The 20,457-nt window shown below is 42.0% G+C and overlaps 1 protein-coding gene across 1 annotated transcript; it reads right to left on the bottom strand.

Annotated features, from left to right (window-relative positions):
• Positions 1-2,132: 2,132 nt before the first annotated feature.
• fgg (fibrinogen gamma chain) lies at positions 2,133-19,808 on the bottom strand. The gene is made up of 9 exons (XM_039750285.1): positions 19,674-19,808; positions 16,716-16,754; positions 16,441-16,627; positions 14,548-14,632; positions 10,263-10,393; positions 7,962-8,095; positions 7,676-7,860; positions 5,650-5,927; positions 2,133-2,525 (listed from the first exon to the last, which is right to left on the bottom strand). The coding sequence occupies exons 1-9, from the start codon at positions 19,737-19,739 to the stop codon at positions 2,332-2,334; spliced, it is 1,299 nt and encodes a 432-aa protein (XP_039606219.1). The 5' UTR covers positions 19,740-19,808; the 3' UTR covers positions 2,133-2,331.
• Between the last annotated feature and the right edge of the window lie 649 nt (positions 19,809-20,457).

A 20,457-nucleotide genomic window follows, 5' to 3' on the forward strand; every position in this document is an offset into this window, starting at 1 on the left:
CAACAGCGAGAGAGAAAGAGAGAAAGAGCGAGAATAAGAGCAAGAGAGAGAGAGAGAGAGAGAGAGAGAGAATAAGAGCAAGAGAGAGAGAGAGAGCGAGAATAAGAGCAAGCAAGAGAGAGAGAGAGAGAGAGCCAGTGCGAGAGAGAGAGAGCGAGAGAATAAGAGCAAGAGAGAGAGAGAGAGAATAAGAGCAGCGAGAATAAGAGCAAGAGAGAGAGAGAGCGAGAATAAGAGCAAGAGAGAGAGAGAGAGAGAGAGCGAGAGAGAGCGAGAGCGAGAGAGAGAGAGAATAAGAGCAAGAGAGAGCGAGAGAGAGAGAGAGAGAGACAGAATAAGTGCGAGAGTGAGAGCGAGCGAGAAGCGAGAGAGAGAGAGAGCAAGAGAGAGAGAGAGAGAGAGAGAGACAGCCAGTGCGAGAGAGCGAGCGAGCGAGAGAGAGAGAATAAGAGCAAGAGAGAGCGAGAGCAGAGTTGATGGAGTAGAGGCAGCTGGAAGGAGAGCCCTAAGAAAGAGTGTTTGGCCGACACTCGGTGGAGCTGAAGGAAGTGGTCGCTCCAGCTGAGCGATGAAGGAGCTGAAGTGACCGGTGATGAAGATGACTGGCCGTCGAAAGGCAGCAGAAGTCGTGGAGGCTTTGGGCTGGTTGAGCCCCAGAGTGAGCTTCCTGGCCGCTAGGGAAAGAACCCAAGTCTCGGTGCGGATGGAGCCTGACGTAGGCAGGGATCGGTAGGCTACCGGACCAGCATTGAGGGAGCTGCGTTTTGCCAGTTGGGCGACTCCCTGTTGTGGGGCCCGGAAGGGAGAAGCAGGAGAGTTGCCAGTGTTAGAGAAGTCGCACCATGCTTTGGATTTTTTAAAGAGACTGCTTCATGCCATTGTTTTAACCTCGTTGTTTTAAATGATTGTTTTTTTTTTTCTATTCTGTTTTTTAACCTCCACCTTTCACCTGTTTTTTATGGATTATTTAAAAATTTGAAGACACTGCACTTATTTATTTGAACACTTTTTGTTTTTAATAAAAGCACTTTTTTGCACCATCCCGTTGTTTCATTTGTTGTGCCTCATTGCCTAGCTCATCAGTGACATTACCGACGGTGTCGGGTTCAAGGGCTCCCAGAAGCTGTATTGGAGCATGGAGTAGAACCTGCAACGTCACAGTGGGTTACACACAGGGGAATATTTTCACTGACAACAACGTTTATGCAACAAATTGCGTTTTCCGACAATTATAATAGATGTCGGTATACTGCGCTACTTACATGTGCCCTGCATTCCCTTCTCCAATGTGTTCTGCTACACTTTGTATTGTAAATATAAGTGACTGTAATAGCATCCCATACTAATCATGTGACTATTCTAATACTGAGTCACGACTTATTAAAATAATCTCCTTTCCTACTGTAACGTGTGATGTTCTTAGATAGATAGATACTTTATTAATCACTCTCGCTCTCTTCTCTCCCTCATCATTTCATTAACGCTTTTATTCTTGTGAAATGCGATTTGCTAGTAAATAAATAAAGGAGTCAGTTTAGGTGGTTTGGGCATCTAGTAAAGTTGCCTACTGGGGACGTTTTCGGGCCTGACCAACCAAGAGGAGAACTCAGGGTTGAGCCAGGATCCCCTGGAGAGATCGTCTCTTTCGGATCGCCTGGTAACACCTCTGTGTCCCCCCAAAGAAGCCGGAGGGGGTGGCACACATCATTGCTTAGACTGCTGCCCCCGCAACCAGGATCAACAGCAGAATGCTGACGGATGGATGAACGGATAGAAGGTGATCGAGACATAGAGAGACAGAGAGAGACCTGCGCACACACACTCAAGGCTGTCATGGCTGCCATGTGCTAAGTCCCCATTTGAAGGGCTCAACACTTATCAATCATCAGTTGTCTTCTGTTTCGTATTTGTCATTAGTGCAGAGATCTGTTGCCACTTTGACATTAAAGAGCCCTTTTCTGTTGTCAGAAATGCCAAATTAAATCCACTGTTGTATAACAATAAACTTACAAGAGGGCAAGTTCTTTCTATAGGCAGTGTATACTTTACATTTGCAGGATAAAAGGCCCAAGTGCAGTTTTCTAAAGAGCCCGTGACATTAAAGGCATGAAGAGAGGCAGCACACTTGTTTCTGTAATTTTTTATTTGAAACCATTCTCGGCTCGTTGACTCTTTGTATTTCACCGTGTCTGTCACGTCAATGTTACGTGGTACAGATATCCGCATTAAAAAAAAAAAAAAAAAGAAATCAAAAGAAGAAACGTTGTGCCTGCAATGTGGGGTTTTCTCAGATTGTCTCAGCTTACAGAACAACGAGAAAGTGCTGCTGCCTTAGACGTCTCCAATCTGAGGCAAGTTTTTAGAGCCATCGCCGAACTGTTGTCCACCTCCGGCGGTCAGTCTGGTCACAGGAATCAATTTCATTGTGGTTTCTTTTAGGGAATACCAGCGGTCGTGCCACGTTGCCCAAATGATTCCATTGTCATAACCGTCTGGACCGGCATCCTGAGCTGTGTATTTACCTCCTGGAGAAAAGAAAGAAATGTAAATTCTTAGTTCAGTCCAATAAGTATACACATTTGAGAGCAGATATGCTTTGTAATAAGTGTCACCAAATACCGTGCATTTAAAGTTGTGTGTGCTTCAGTGTGCCCATCGTGTCATATAAATAACACAATTCTACTTAACACAACTCTACACATTTTGTGTCCATTGCATTGCATTTATAATTCCAACAGGTGGCGCAACACAAATATTAGCACTGCTTTTATGAATCCTACACCAAATAGCATACAATAAAGTCATATGCGTTGCATTGTTCATTCCAAGCATTTGTAGTAAAGCTTTTCAGTACCACAAATGCTTGTGACACAACATCTTTTGGAATGACAGATGCAATGCATTTTATTACTACAGTACATGCATTACAAAAGACATCCCAACACTGCAAGTGTTCATTATTTAGATTTCAACCAGTCTTAGACTGTTAGCACAGCCGGTCCACCTTAATAAAAGGACAAGTGTCTGTGTGTCTGTCTGCTATATCTCTGTCATTCCAACAGATAATAATTCTTTGCATTTCTATAGCGCTTTTCTCACTACTCAAAGCACTCAGCAATTGCAGGTTAAGAGCCCAACAGAGCAGAGTCCCCTTTGGCATTTATGGGATTCAAACCGGCAACCTTCTGATTGCCAGTGCAGATCCCTAGCCTCAGAGCCACCACATCACAACCACTGCATTTGCCATTCCAACCGATGGTTCTTCACAAACATTTGTAGTAATGTATTTTATTGCTACACATACACTCACCTAAAGGATTATTAGGAACACCATACTAATACGGTGTTTGACCCCCTTTCGCCTTCACAACTGCCTTAATTCTACGTGGCACTGATTCAACAAGGTGCTGAAAGCATTCTTTAGAAATGTTGGCCCATATTGATAGCATAGCATCTTGCAGTTGATGGAGATTTGTGGGATGCACATCCAGGGCACGAAGCTCCCGTTCCACCACATCCCAAAGATGCTCTATTGGGTTGAGATCTGGTGACTGTGGGGGCCATTTTAGTACAGTGAACTCATTGTCATGTTCAAGAAACCAATTTGAAATGATTCGAGCTTTGTGACATGGTGCATTATCCTGCTGGAAGTAGCCATCAGAGGATGGGTACATGGTGATCATGAAGGGATGGACATGGTCAGAAACAATGCTCAGGTAGCCCGTGGCATTTAAACGATGCCCAATTGGCACTAAGGGGCCTAAAGTGTGCCAAGAAAACATCCCCCACACCATTACACTACCACCACCAGCCTGCACAGTGGTAACAAGGCATGATGGATCCATGTTCTCATTCTGTTTACGCCAAATTCTGACTCTACCATTTGAATGTCTCAACAGAAATCGAGACTCCTCACACCAGGCAACATTTTTCCAGTCTTCAACTGTCCAATTTTGGTGAGCTCGTGCAAATTGTAGCCTCTTTTTCCTATTTGTAGTGGAGATGAGTGGTACCCGGTGGGATCTTCTGCTGTTGTAGCCCATCTGCCTCAAGGTTGTGCGTGTTGTGGCTTCACAAATGCTTTGCTGCATACCTCGGTTGTAACGAGTGGTTATTTCAGTCAAAGCTGCTCTTCTATCAGCTTGAATCAGTCGGCCCATTCATTCTCCTCTGACCTCTCGCATCAACAAGGCATTTTCACCCACAGGACTGCTGTATACTGGATGTTTTTCCCTTTTCACACCATTCTTTGTAAACCCTAGAAATGGTTGTGCGTGAAAATCCCAGTAACTGAGCAGATTGTGAAATACTCAGACCGGCCAGTCTGGCACCAACAACCATGCCACGCTCAGAGTTGCTTAAATCACCTTTCTTTCCCATTCTGACATTCAGTTTGGAGTTCAGGAGATTGTCTTGACCAGGACCACACCCCTAAATGCATTGAAGCAACTGCCATGTGATTGGTTGATTAGATAATTGCATTAATGAGAAATTGAACAGGTGTTCCTAATAATCCTTTAGGTGAGTGTATGTGTGATGTACTGTACCAAAGTGCATTTTATTACTATACAGTCAGTCGTCAGTCAGTCATTATCCAACCCACTATATCCTAATACAGACTTGAAAGGTTTTGTAATTAATGCAGACCCCAGTGTTAAGGTTTGCGGTACACCATCTGTTGAAATGCATTTTGTAATGCATGTAGTAATAAAATGCATGCCATTGTTCACAACACTCTGCACCTGCCCTCATCAAAGAGTCCTATGCAAAAATAATTCTAATTGTAATTATCATCTTTGATTGTCTGTATTAGACACCAGAGGAGTAATAATCATAAATTTATTTGGGGGTCCCAGGTGGGTCTGTAAATAGGAAAAATCGGACTTGAATTGTTTCTTAATTAATGCAGATCTCAGTGTTAATGTTTGCGGTGCAAATGTATTTTGTAATGCATGTAGTAATAAAATGCATTGCATTGTTCATTCTAACAGATGGCTCATTACAAACATTAGCATTGCTTTTATGAATCCCATACCAAATGGCATATAATAGAAACATAGCCACCAGATGGACACACAAATATCCATCCATTCATTATCCAACCCGCTATATCCTAACTACAGGGTCATGGGGGTCTGCTGGAGCCAATCCCAGCTAGCACAGGGAGCAAGGCAGGAACAAACCCCAGGCAGGGTGCCAGCCCACCGCAGGGCACACATACACACACACACACCAAGCTACACACTAGGGACAATTTAGGATTGCCAATGCACCTAACCTGCATGTCTTTGGACTGTGGGAGGAAACCCACGCAGACAACATGCAAACTCCATGCAGGGAGGACCCGGGAAGCAAACCCAGGTCTCCTTACTGCGATGCAGCAGCACTACCCACTGTGCCACCGTGCCGCCATGCCGCCCCTATTACTATACATGCATAACAAAATACATTCCAATGGATGGTGTGCTGCAAATGTTTAACACTGAGATCTATGTTGATTGCTTAGATTTCAACCAGTGGTCGATAAGTAAAACAGCTAGTAAAAATAATAACCTAATTAATCGCACGACCTAAGCATACTAGAGTTCATCTCTTAAAGGAGACCTTTAAATATGCTGAACCTTTGACAAGTTTTCCAAACAGACTCACCTTTATGGTATTGTCCATTGAGATGTGCAGCATGACATCTGTTCATCCACCAGCCCGACTTGTCCTGCTTGGCACAGTTGCCGTCATACCTGTCATTGTCACTGTCAGCAGTGCTGAACTGCATTCCATTGTGGGATGTGAAATATTTGTCGCTGCCATCGTCATCAAACTCAAAGCCATCAAAGGCATCACCCGCATCCCCGCCATAGTAATATCCGTAGGTTAAGCGATACTTGTCTGCTTCGGGGGCCACCTTGAATACGGCGTAGTCGGCATACCTGCAGAAAAAATGAATAAATAGAAATACTGCAGTTTTATTCTCATTTGAGAATGACAAATAAATCAAAAGAAAGAATATCCAAAAAAAACGGATTGATTTAGACTAAGGGGTGTCAAAGTCAGGTCCTGGAGGGCCACAGTGGCTTCAGATTTTTGTAACCAATTACTGTTGGTTTGTTTATAGTTGACTTGCATTTTCATTACTTTATTTTTTTTGTTAACAAGCAGCCAAACAATAACGTGATGCAAAGATGACCAGGGTAACCGAGATTCCTGTGATGGAAGGCAAGGATGGACTAACTCCAGTTCAGTTATCTGTCTGGGTGGCCCTCATAATGGATAGAGAAAGTCTCCGGGTGGTCATCCCGAGCCAGGAAGGCTGCTGTTCCCTGTCCCAGCCAGGATGAAATAATGGAATAATACAGAGGGTGACTGGCAGGTGGCATCATCCCTCCACTAAGAGTCTCAGGTGCAAATATTCCTAATGGATAGCCCTGCTGGGTTCCTTGGGTGCCTTCTCCAATGTAAACTGGTGCATCCTGTGGCACCAGATGTACTGACAGGTCTGGCATAAAATGAGCCACTCCATCTCCCCCAAGAGAGTTGGGGATGGGAGTGGAGAAAGAAAGACAACACTCAAATGGGAAGAGACACCGGAGAAAAATAAAGAAAAGAGGAGAAGAGATTTCCGGGTGACTGAAAAACTGGTAGTGATAAAAGAAGTCTTTTGATCCCAGGACTTGTCGTGAAGTTGTGTTTAGGGTTTGGGGTCTGAGATGCTCCTCTACTGGCCACGTGCCATTGGCACCTATGTCTTTCACAAAATATGAACATTTGAAAAGAAAAAAATGAAGGCCTTAAAAATATTGTGCTGAAGTTGGGTGGTCATCTCCGAAAAAATTAAAATCGGTTTTGGAAATGGCTGGTGTGTCAGAACGAGAAAACAAACACCACAGAGTTAAATAATGGGCTTCATTCGTAAAAATGTTAGCCTTCTGGGACCATTTTAGACACCTGAGTCACCTGTTCATCTGTTAGCTTGTTTTGTCTCCCTTTATTGTTTGGCTGTTTATGAAAATAAGGATAAAGAATTAACCAAGTTCATTATAATTTAAAACAAAAGAACTGTGTTAAACGCCTTGAGCATGAGAAAGGCACCATACAAATGAAATGTACTGTATTATTATCATTAAATTAACAGCACTAACTGGTTACCAGTTAAAAAAAAAAAAGAATGAGCACCTGCGGCCCTCTGGGACTTGAGTTTCACATCCCTGAGTTAGACTCAAATAGACTGTGTGGATTAATCAGCCATCCATTATCCAACCCGCTATATCCCAACTACTGGGTCATGGGGGTCTGCTGGAGTTAATCCCAGGGTGCAAGGCAGGAGACAAACCCCGAGCAGGGTGCCAGCCCACCGCAGGGCACACACACACGCACCAAACACACACTGGGGACAATTTAGGGTCGCCAATCCACCTAACCTGCATGTCTTTGGACTGTGGGAGGAAACCCACGCAGACACGGGGAGAACATGCAAACTCCACACAGGGAGGAGACAGGAAGCAAACCCCAGGTCTCCTAACTGTGAGGCAGCAGCGCTACCCACTGCGCCACCCTGGATTAATCAAATTAAATCCAAAAACAGTCTAAATCAAATACTGTATATGAAAATGCCTTCATGAGAACAACTTGTCAGCTTCTAGAATTTAAAGAGACCAAAAGGCGTTGACTTCTAGTGTACCTGTACTGGCCACTCCAGTCCTTCAGCTCAATTCTCAGGACATATGGAATAGAAGACTGGGTGGAGATCAGATGGATCTTCTCATTACCCAGCCAGAACTCGGTGGTGCCAGTGGGGGAGAGATAACCAAATCCTTCCTTGTACTGAATCCAGTCCTTATGAAAGTCCACACTGCCATCCAGCCTCTGAAGGAAAGAATTGGTAAGGAAGAGATTTACTTGGACTTCCAGATAGTTCTCTTATTTTAATATTACTACATGTAAAAAGGGCAAACATGTCAGCTTACCCTCTGAAGGACAGTCCAGCCATTGCCATATTTATCGATTTCACAGTACACCAAAAATTGCTGTTTGGCTTTGACAGGCTTAATATAGTACAGGCCGCTCTCCCTGGCACCCTTGTTAGCAACGTCTTGGCAATCTGAATAGAAATTAAGAGAGAGAAAAGTAAATTGTTGATTCAGAAAAGAAGAACACTAACAAAAAAAGTAAAACTTAATTATTATTATTATTCATTCATTTTTCATCCACAATGCCAAATTTCTCCCTGGGGGCAAATTAAGTTCTATCTTTGTATTATATAGTGCCTTTCATATCTACGTATCCGTATATCATCTATTATATTGTGCCTTTCATATCTACCTATCTATATGTCATGTATTTTATAGTGCTTTTCACATCTGTCTATTTATTTTTTAGATCCTTTGATATCTACTTATCTGCATATCATCTATCTATTATATAGTGCCTTTCATATCTATCTATCTATCTATCTATCTATCTATCTATCTATCTATCTATCTATCTATCTATCGCCTTTCATATCTAGCTCTCTGTCTATCTATACAATTACTTAATTTAATTGATTTGTAATTTAATGTAGGAAAGCGCAACATGGTTGTCAAAAGGAGCATCAATTATAAATACAAGATGGGAGGCACTGTCCGACAGGAAGCAACCTCTGAAAAAGACTGATACACTATTCTCATTTTCTAAGCAATGTTCAGAAGGGAATAAAAAGAAAAACAAAATGTAAATGGGGTGGCATGGCGGTGCACTGCTGCCTCACAGTAAGGAGACAAGGGTTCATATCCCTGTATGGAGTTTGCATGTTCTCCCGCCTCACTTTCCTCCCACAGTATAAAGACATTGCAGGCCTGGTGGTGCTAGATTGGCCCTTGTGTGTGTCTGTGTGTTCACCCAGTGATGAACTGGCACCCTATCCAGGGGTTGTTCCTGCCTTGCACCCTGTTTTTCCTGGCAGAGGCTCCAGCCCACCCAACCCCCACTGCTCAGGATTAAGCAGACTTTGAAAATGGTATGGTATAAAATATTAGGTTATATCATAAAATCTGTTGAATATAAGTCAAGGGACATTATGCTGAAACTATATAATGCACTAATAAGGCCACATCTGGAGTGTTGTGTGCAGTTCTGCTCACCACAGTACAAGAAAAACATAGCAACACTCGAAGCTGTGCAGAGTAGAACAACCAGGTGCATCATGGGACTTAAGGCCATGTCCTACTGTGACAGACTCAGAACTCAACCTGTTCAGTCTCTAGCAGAGAAGACTGTGTGGGAACCTCATCCAGGTTTTGTAAAAATCCTCAAAGCCATCAACAAATCACATTCACGAACTATTCTGAAGCTACGTTTGCACTAATTTGTGTTTTTTGTATCTCACACACTCATACACCTTTATCGTAAGAGCATCCCTTATCTACGATCAGAAGAAAATATGAAGCTGGTTTTAAATTAAACGTCGTTGAAGCGGCGAAAGAAATTGGTAACTGCGCTGCTGCAACAAAATTCAATGCATCTGAGAAACTGATGTGAGATTGGAGGAGGCAAGAAGATGAAAAAAATATAAATAAAAATTAAGCGTCGCATTTTTGAACGGGCATACAAGTCAGGTTTCAAGACCCGACTTATACGTGAGTATATACGGTACTTCAAATATGTAAAGTTTGCTGAGAGATGGAAGAAAATATCTGTGTGCTTGGATGGCAAAATGTTATATGAAAATGAATGCAGCAGCAGCAGCACAATTATAAGCACACACTCCTTGCGTGGAGTTGGCATGTTCTCCCCGTGTCTGCTCCGGTTTCCTCCCACAGTCCAGAGACATGCAGGTTAGGTGCATTGGCGATCCTAAATTGTCCCTAGTGTGTGCTTGGGGTGTGTGTGTGTGCATGCCCTGTGGTGGGCTGGCGCCCTGCCCGGGGTTTGTTTCCTGCCTTGCGCCCTCTGTTGGCTGGGATTGGCTCCAGCAGACCCCCGTGACCCTGTAGTTAGGATATAGCGGGTTGGATAATGGATGGATGGATGGACACCTGTATGAGTCTTAAAGTCTGTAGTTTTTGGTGAGTTTGTCATAATTGAGGTTTCGGGTGTGTGTGTTTATTACTATTTACATATTCACTGCATTTATTTTTGGATATTATTTAATTTTATGCTATACACTGTTTAGAAATATACACACATGAGATTCGAGTTTTTGAAATCTCAACTGTTGTGCATTGATCTACAGATGTATTTGCCAAGGATACCCTTGACATTTTGTGCCTTGCTGTTCAGGTGCTCACCTTTGCCAGTGGTTGGTAGTATCTGGACGGTGTCTCTGCATGGCTCTTTGCAGCGCTCCTCAAGCTGCACTGCCATCTGTTTCAGCTGCAGCATTCGCTTAGTGTTTGTTTGGATGAAGTCTTGTAGTTCACTAGAAAAAAAACAAACTCCTTCACTTTTTGCGTCATATAGTGCCTTTCTCTGAGAACACCACCTCAAAGTACAGAGCTATAGTACAACCCTTTTGACATATTGCTTTTAAAATTGGGCAGGTTACTTGACTAGCTTAGATGGGTCAGAGGTAAGGAATAAGCTAATAAGTCACATCTTGAAGTTACGTGTTGTAGGCAATAGAGGGCACCAACACACCACAGATAAACAAAAAGCGAGTCCTCAAGAACACTCCTCCACTCTGTCTAAAGATGTTAGAGGGGAGTCTCAGCAAACCCGGACCCTGGAACTCCAAGTAGGTGGAGTTGACATAATTTGCAATTGTCATTATTTGTGGAAGATAACATAATCCTAACCACTGTGCAGCTGGACAGAGCTCTGGAGGTCTGTGGTGTGACTCTATTATCTCTCTTTAGAGTGAACTCCACCTACTTGGAGCTCCAGGGTGGAGGATCGAGGCTGCAGAGAGAAATACTGCTGTAGTGGTGAAGCCAGAAATTTTAAACAGAATTTAAATTTTAGCTGGACTTGCATTCTGCCCAAAGGGATAGAGAAAATGTGAATGACTAGAAGAAAAGCCGTAGAGAAACAAAAACAATTTATAAATGAAGCAAAGGTCTGAACCCGGAGAACAAAAAAACACCAATCGCCAAAGCCAAAAACCAAGAAACAAGAACAAAGTCTAAAAACGACTGCAGAGTTCAAAATCAGGTAGACATGGAGCAGGGTTTTAGAATCTGACTAGTCGAATAAGGAAGTGAATCCTAGAATGACCCTTTTATCCGGATGAGAAATGACTGACAGGACCATGACGGCCGAAGCCACGCCCCTTATTAGGCGCAACCCGGCAACATGGCGCAGCTAAACAGAAAAACAAAATGGCGGCGGAAAACTGTCCCAAATCAAAAATGAATTTTGAAACAAAGTATTGAATCAAAAAGCAAATTCCTCATTGTTGAATATCTCTAGAGCAATATGGAGCTCGGTACTAGAGCTAGAAAATAGCCTGCCAAGAATTTACAAAAATGGTGGTCAAACAATAAGCCACTCGGGGGGAGTTCTGAATAGCTCGGTTTACTGACTGAACTAAGGTCCACCCCACGTGAAGTTGTGAGACGCTCGGTTTAAGGACAAATGGAAGTAAAGTGCATGATTTAGGAGTGTCAGTCCCCCTGTGAAGTTTTGAGCTGCTTGGTTTAATGATGATTGAAGTAAGGTCCAGGGTGGGTATTGGGTTGGTACCCCTTCATGTTTGGAGCCACTCAGTTTAATGACGATTGAAGTAATGTCCGTGACCCCCATTAAGATTATGTTATGAATGGGGGACCGGCTTCTGGGCAGGCAGGAAACAAACCCCGGGCAGGGCACCAGCCCACCGCAGGGCACACACACACAGCCAGCACACACTAGGGACAATTTAGAATCGCCAATGCACCTAACCTGCATGTCTTTGGACTGTGGGATGAAACCATAGACACAGACACGGGCCTTAGCTGTTTCTTTTTCCTTAATTAGCGGCCAAACAATAACGAGACACAAAGTGAGCCGCCACATGACCAGCTCACCACACTATCTGAAAATAAAAAATTTGGTGAAGGTCTCAGTAAGGCTGATCTGCTCAGGTCACTAAAACGTTTTGATTGTGTTGTTAGAAAAAACAGAAAACTCAACAGTTTTAGAAACGTCTGCTGTGGCCGAATGAGAGCAGCAACAAGCCATGGAATAAAATAACGGGGTTAATAAACAGCAAGAATTGGCTTCTCATTAAGAGACTGGTTGGAGTGAAATTGGTGGGAGTTTGAAATCCCAGTTTAGCTGGTCATCTGTCGGCTCGTTTCACATCTCATTTCTGTTTGGCTGTCATTTAATGAAGAAAGGAATACATTTAGAGGATAGAATCCTTAAAAACAGGGATATTAAAATGAAGGGAAAAGGAGTTAATGAGCAATGAAAACTGGTCACTGATTAGGAAAAGGGTTAGAATGAAAACCTGCAACCACTGCGGTCCTCCAGGCCCAGAGTAGGACACCCTTTTTGTTTCCCAAGAGAACCATCTACATGAAGGTTCCAGAAAGAGCCTTTTATTTAGATTTAGGTTCCATAAATCACCCTAAACAGATGATAACAGAAATACCAATGCATTTTAAAGGACTCTCGCTGCATACAATCACACAGCTGGCTGAGTTCAGGTTCTCTTGATCTGTTGGTATGTTGCCTACTGTAACATTAAATATTTCAAAGACCCATACAGTGGTGTGAAAAACTATTTGCCCCCTTCCTGATTTCTTATTCTTTTGCATGTTTGTCACACAAAATGTTTCTGATCATCAAACACATTTAACCATTAGTCAAATATAACGCAAGTAAACACAAAATGCAGTTTTTAAATGATGGTTTTTATTATTTAGGGAGAAAAAAAAATCCAAACCTACATGGCCCTGTGTGAAAAAGTAATTGCCCCCTGAACCGAATAACTGGTTGGGCCACCCTTAGCAGCAATAACTGCAATCAAGCGTTTGCGATAACTTGCAATGAGTCTTTTACAGCTCTGGAGGAATTTTGGCCCACTCATCTTTGCAGAATTGTTGTAATTCAGCTTTATTTGAGGGTTTTCTAGCATGAACCGCCTTTTTAAGGTCATGCCATAGCATCTCAATTGGATTCAGGTCAGGACTTTGACTAGGCCACTCCAAAGTCTTCATTTTGTTTTTCTTCAGCCATTCAGAGGTGGATTTGCTGGTGTGTTTTGGGTCATTGTCCTGTTGCAGCACCCAAGATCGCTTCAGCTTGAGTTGACGAACAGATGGCCGGACATTCTCCTTCAGGATTTTTTGGTAGACAGTAGAATTCATGGTTCCATCTATCACAGCAAGCCTTCCAGGTCCTGAAGCAGCAAAACAACCCCAGACCATCACACTACCACCACCATATTTTACTGTTGGTATGATGTTCTTTTTCTGAAATGCTGTGTTCCTTTTACGCCAGATGTAACGGACATTTGCCTTCCAAAAGTTCAACTTTTGTCTCATCAGTCCACAAGGTATTTTCCCAAAAGTCTTGGCAATCATTGAGATGTTTCTTAGCAAAATTGAGACGAGCCCTAATGTTCTTTTTGCTTAACAGTGGTTTGCGTCTTGGAAATCTGCCATGCAGGCCGTTTTGCCCAGTCTCTTTCTTATGGTGGAGTCGTGAACACTGACCTTAATTGAGGCAAGTGAGGCCTGCAGTTCTTTAGACGTTGTCCTGGGGTCTTTGTGACCTCTCGGATGAGTCGTCTCTGCGCTCTTGGGGTAATTTTGGTCGGCCGGCCACTCCTGGGAAGGTTCACCACTGTTCCATGTTTTTGCCATTTGTGGATAATGGCTCTCACTGTGGTTGCTGGAGTCCCAAAGCTTTAGAAATGGCTTTATAACCTTTACCAGACTGATAGATCTCAATTACTTCTGTTCTCATTTGTTCCTGAATTTCTTTGGATCTTGGCATGATGTCTAGCTTTTGAGGTGCTTTTGGTCTACTTCTCTGTGTCAGGCAGCTCCTATTTAAGTGATTTCTTGATTGAAACAGGTGTGGCAGTAATCAGGCCTGGGGGTGGCTACGGAAATTGAACTCAGGTGTGATGCACCACAGTTAGGTTATTTTTAACAAGGGGCAATTACTTTTTCACACAGGGCCATGTAGGTTTGGATTTTTTCTCCCTAAATAATAAAAACCATCATTTAAAAACTGCATTTTATGTTTACTTGTGTTATATTTGACTAATGGTTACATGTGTTTGATGATCAGAAACATTTTGTGTGACAAACATGCAAAAGAATAAGAAATCAGGAAGGGGGCAAATAGGTTTTCACACCACTGTATATAAAAAAAAAACAAACAAAAATGGCTCTTTATCAGGCAATAGGAACCACACAACCCAGTAAAGTGCCATTAAACAGACAGCATTTAGTAAGAGTTCAGATGTTATGCCCAATTTTGGGATGGAACAAAGAAAATCATAGGGAGAGACCCCATTATAAGCCTCTGTCAAAGCACACTGAGCTGCACGTGGTTGAAACGTCTTAAACTGTACATACAGTGGAATAAAATGCATAAAAATCAAAATAACAATTGTAAGGTAGGTCAAACAATACTCACTATATCTGCGCTTCTTGATTAATAATAGCCTTTTCATATCTTAAAATGTCATCCAACAAGCTGTTTGACCTTTTTATTGCAGCATCTGAAAAAAAAACAGATTAAATAAAGTGATATACGTTCAAATAATAAAAGGAAACTAAATAAAATACTACAATGAAAGCCTACTCCATCACACGGCAAACCCTGGACACACTGGAAGTCGTTGTGGAAAAAAGGGATGGTGGCAAAATTGGATGCCATCATGAAAAATTTCCTTCATCCCAGCCAGGAGGTGCTCACTTGGAGCACAGGCTCATTCCACCATGGAGTGATAAGAAGCAACTCTGGGGTCTTTTCTGCCCACTGCTGTCAGGCAGTTCTGTGCTTCCACTTGATGGACTCAATTCATTTTGAAATATCTGCACAATATACATTTATTTTATTTTATTTATTTGCTGATTTATTGATTGGCTGTATTATCTGTCCTGTGAGTCTGTATCCTTGTTTTTATATTTCTGCTGCTGTGTGCATCTGAATTTCTCCTTGGGTTTAATAAAGTTTATCTAATTTAATATAATCAAATCTAATCTAAATGTGAATGTAGTGACTCCTGGCACATACTGTAAAGTCAAGCTCCTTAGTGACAAGCTGACAGAGATGGCAGTAGATTCACACCTGGTGGCATGGATAGCAGACTATCTTACAGACAGACCTCAGTATGTGCGTCTCGGGAACTGCAGGTGTGACATTGTGGTCAGCAACACAGAAGCGCTACAGGGGACTGGACTTTCTCCAGTCCTGTTCAGCCAACATACATCAGACTTCCAATGCGACTCGAAGTCCTGTCACGTGCAAAAGTTCGCTGACGACACTGCTATCGTGGGCTGTATCAGGAGTGGGCAGGAGGAGGAGTATAGGAACCTGATCAAGGACTTTGTTAAATGGTGCGACTCAAACCACCTACAACTGAACACCAGCAAAACCAAGGAGCTGGTGGTGGATTTTAGGAGGACCAGACCCCTCATGGACCCCGTGATCATTGAAGGTGACTGTGCAGAGGGTACAGACCTATAAACACCTGGGAGTGCAGCTGAATGATAAACTGGACTGGACTGCCAATACTGATGCTCTGTGTAAGAGAGGACAGAGCCGACTATACTTCCTTAGAAGGCTGGCGTCCTTCAACATCTGCAATGAGATGCTGCAGATGTTCTACCAGACGGTTGTGGTGAGCGCCCTCTTCTATGCGGTGGTGTACTGGGGAGGCAGCATAAAGAAGAGGGACGCCTCACGCCTGGACAAACTGGTGAGGAAGGCAAGTTCGATTGTAGGCATGGAGCTGGACAGTTTGACATCCGTGGCAGAGCGATGGGCGCTGAGCAGGCTCCTGTCAATCATGGAGAATCCACTGCATCCACTGAACAGGATCATCTCCAGACAGAGGAGCAGCTTCAGCGACAGACTGCTGTCACCGTCCTGCTCCACTGACAGACTGAGGAGACCCCACACTATGCGACTCTTCAGTTCTGCTTCACACTCTCCCCCTGAATTTTTTAACTTGCACTGCGCTTTTATTGCTCTTTAATCAATATTGTTTTTATCAGTATGCTGCTGCTGGAGGATGTGAATTTCCCTTTGGGATTAATAAAGTATCTATCTATCTATCTATCTATCTATCTATCTATCTATCTATCTATCTATCTATCTATCTATCTATCATCATATAGTGCCTTTCATATCTATCTATCTATCTATCTATCTATCTATCTATCTATCTATCTATCATCATATAGTGCCTTTCATATCTATCTATCTATCTATCTATCTATCTATCTATCTATCTATCTATCTATCTATCTATCTATCTATCTAAATCTGTGGAGAGCACCGCCACCATTTCACAGGCATTACCATTCAGATTGGACTTCTGAACAGACGTCGCACTGTCCCTCACGTAGTTCACCTTTTCTTCTGCTCCCAAAGTTAAATTTGAAATAGCATACAAAAGGTTTTGTAGTTTGTCTAGATCTCGGTCAGCAGACGGTTTGTATCTGTGCATGTAATCGGCTATCCCACAGGTCGTAGGACAGTAAATGCCCTATAAGTAAAAAGAAAAAAAAATCAGATGTTTACCCAATAATTACAAATGCATATTTTAAAAAAAGGTGTGTAAGAATTCAACTTACGAATTTTTCATCAGGCAAACACTCATTTAAGGGTGGAAGCTGTAAAATGAATGCACAGGTTTTGTCAGTGTTTTGCTAATGGCAATAATAATAATAATAATAATAATAATAATAATAATAATAATAGGACAACATACAGAAAGTTAATGTCTGAATCCCCCTTTTACTTTTCAGCATCTCTGGGAGTTGGAAATTATCCCAGGAATATCAAGCAAAGACACCAAAGTGACTGATAATATGAAAGGTCTTGTACAGCTTTTCACTAAAAAAACAACAGAGTCATTCACTTTATGTATCTAATTTAAGTTAATATAACATCTATCTATCTATCTATCTATCTATCTATCTATGTAGGGTTTGTTCCTACCTTGTACCCTGCGCTAGCTGGGATAGGCAGTGACCCTGCCCTAAAGAAAGCGAGTTAGCAAATGACATGACTTTATTTAAATATAAGTAGTTGAATTTACTCAATAATATTTCTTGTAATACGTTAGTAAATCCAAGGAATCATTTTTTACTGTGAACTTGTCTATACAATGGACAAAGCTGAGCATTTTAGTGTAGACTGGGCAGATCTCCATAGTCCCAAACCAGGGCACTTGTGTTTAAATTGCCCAGACTGCAGTGATTCCAAAGCTGGACACGACTCGTTAATCCCGGGAGTATGTTAGACGCAAATAAAACGACTCTGGTTATTTCTGAAGCCATGAGCCTCCAGAATGGGGCTACAAGTAGATGGAGCTGACTTAATCTCAGTGAAGAGCTCCATGGCAAGATAAATAGATAAATAAATAAATAATATTAAGAAGAAGAAGAAGATCTTAACCATAGTGTAAGTGGGAGGAGCTGTGCAGCTCTACCGCGGGACTCTGTTAGCGGACATTGGACTAAGCTCCACCTATTTGACCCGCCCATTGGAGGCAACACCACCTACTTGGAGCTCCATTGTGGAGGCTCGTCGAGTGGAGGAAGAGTTGGGCGGAGGGTGCAGAGGGTAAATGTATTACCCAATGGAATCTCGTTAATTTTAAAATGCACATGAAATCAAAATCGGCTTGTTGAATGGAGGGTGGTCCTCGTGTTTCGGCCACCTGAAAACGCCACATTTTCATCCACACCGCGGGCGCGATGCACGAAGGCGGGATTGTCCCGGAAAAAAAGAATGTCTGCAACCTCCTAACCGGGAAGCATAGCCTGAAGTCGGGGCTATCCCGAGCAAACCGGGACGTCTGGTTACCCTGCCTTAGTGGCTCGCTTACGTATCTCAGACAGTGCTGCTCTCTTTAAAGCCTTCAAGTATCTTTCTGTCCCATTAAAAACAACAAAAAATATAAAAAAAATAAAAAAAAACTTAATTCAGTTATGGGCTGTAGTTTTAACACTATTTGAGCAGTTTTAAAATGAAATGTTCTTTTGAAGCTGATGCGCGCACTTTGTCTTAAGAAACATAACATATTTAAGGTAATATTACTGAATGTTTCTGTGCAGAATTAAAGTAAATGAATCTCTTTTATTACATTTAATTTTATATATTTTTATAGGTGATATATATTTTTCTTTAGTTAACCCAATCGTAACCTTAAAATTGAGGGAAATGGCTCGAACTAATACCTGCAAAGAACACAAAAGACTGGTACAGTTGTTCACCTATTAACAATATTTTGGTTGACTGCGTTTTTCATGAAATTGTAACTGTTACTTTGTCGCATTGGAAAAAAGAAAAAAATGTCTTTCTGATGTAAGTTGGGCGAAGTTTATCCAAGAGGTAGCATAAATCGGCTGCCATAATCCCATAAGTCCCATGGCATTTATTGGGGGGGGAATCAATTTTTTGAAATTCTTTCTTTCCAAGTATTCAAAGGTGTGGGGGTCTCTCGGAATGTGCTGTCAACAAAAGTTGCGGTTCTTTATGCAAAATATTAAACTGTATGCAACTATGGGATGATCGTACACTGAAAGTGGTTTTTCAGAGCGATGCCATAGGGGAATCATTTTTGATCTCATTCCACGTGAAGGTTCCAGAAATAATCTTTTATTTATTTAGATCCATAACAGGCTCCATATAGTAAATAACCATGAATAGATAATAACAGATTTGCGAGATACCAATGGCTCGTGATTTAAAAAGGACTGTCGCTGCAGACAATACCACAGGCTAAGAACAAGTTTTCTTACTCCGTAGGTAGCGTAGCCCACCAGATTATAGATTTCATTCGTTTTCTCTACTTTTTAAGAAGTTTTTAAAAGCATGAAGAATTTCCGTCCCAGAATGAAATGGTGGTTTGTCAAGCAATAGCTCTTTGAGGAACCACACAACCCTGTAAAGAACCATAAAGTGCCATTAAAAACCGTTATATTTAAGAGTGCAGTGTCTTAAGGATTAGAAAAATATTCATTATCAGTAAGTGTAATGTAAAATAAGTGAATAAAGAGACTGATTCTGATACTTTTGAAAGAAAACAACCGTATTGCTTCGTTTCAACATAAATGCACCGTGTTCGTGTGACATCTAACACATTTAAGTCAATGTAACTAGAATAAAGTTAATTAAAACGTAATTATTGTAGATGAAAATATCTTAAACCAGATGCATACACTGAACATGCATAACAGTTCATGAGCTTTTACAGATTATATGCTATGAAGCCCAAATCTGATCACATTCCCCGACTGCGTGTCTCCTGTGCGATGCGAACAACTTCTGTTCGTTTCCTTCCGCGGCTCCGGCCAACGTAAACCTGCGTTTAGGGAAAAGGAGCCGAAAAATCCATCCGCCTAAACGCGTTGCGGGTCAGCTTGTGGTTCACATCCCCACAATTTATGGCTACTGCCTTTTAGCGAGGATATGCTCCACCACTCTCCGCGACCCAGCACCAGAGACTCCGGGTTCACAAACTTCTAATCATAGGCTAATAAACACTACGGGGTGCAATGGCCAGACTCCCGTTCCGTACTCACCGCCTCGTTACTCGTAAAGTGTAGGAGCAGCAGAGCCGCTGCGAGCGCCGATACTCTCAGTGCCATCGTGGAGCCGCTCTGATCGCTGCCAGCTCTTGCCGGAGAGTGAAATTGCGCCAGGGGTTGCGAGTCCAAATTTATCTGATCAAGGTCCTAAGTGCAGTGCGAAGCAAACACAAAAAGGGCCAGGACACGCAGCTTTCCGCCTCCACAATGATTCACATGTTTACGAAATAAAAAAGAACCTTGACAAATAATAATGGACATTTACTGGAAGACAGAAACGGTCGGCAATGCGACCTCTGCGTGTGCCAAAGTGACTTCAAGTGAACGAGGACTGGACGCCCCACTTCAAAGTGGTCACTCAAAAAAAAAAGATCTTATTGATCTTAATACGATGATGTCACTTCGTTCGATTTAATCCAATTAAGCAGTTTTAATCTAAAATAAATGTGCAGCTCTAAGGCGGCCGACTGTTCTAGTAAAAGTATTAAATATAATACGCTGTTGGGTGTGCTTAATAAAATTAAGAAGTCTTTTGTGCAAATTTGTACATCTAATACGCAACAATCGCATGGCAAAAAACCCTCTGCAATAGCATAATTAAGAATTTAAATAAGAAGAAAAAAATGATTTTTTTCAGCTGCCTTTCTGTATAAAATTACTTCCTAGCCTACACAAGTCAAAGCAGTTTGAAAAAATCAGATTGTTACAATGCGGATCCAGAAAATATTCAGATCCCTTCTCTTTCTGCACACTTTTATTGTGTTCTATATTTTTTCAA

This window comes from Polypterus senegalus, chromosome 4 (genome assembly GCF_016835505.1).
Source record: "Polypterus senegalus isolate Bchr_013 chromosome 4, ASM1683550v1, whole genome shotgun sequence".
NCBI classification, from domain to species: domain Eukaryota; kingdom Metazoa; phylum Chordata; class Cladistia; order Polypteriformes; family Polypteridae; genus Polypterus; species Polypterus senegalus.

Excerpts from the sequence above, each read along its gene's own strand:
- fgg (XM_039750285.1), bottom strand. The coding sequence starts at position 19,739 with ATGGCACTGAGAGTATCGGCGCTCGCAGCGGCTCTGCTGCTCCTACAC. Across the intron at positions 16,755-19,673 it reads ACTTTACGAGTAACGAGGCG|CTTCCACCCTTAAATGAGTG; the intron begins GTGAGTACGGAA and ends TTCATTTTACAG. Across the intron at positions 14,633-16,440 it reads TCAGAAGTCCAATCTGAATG|ATGCTGCAATAAAAAGGTCA; the intron begins GTAATGCCTGTG and ends TTTTTTTTTCAG.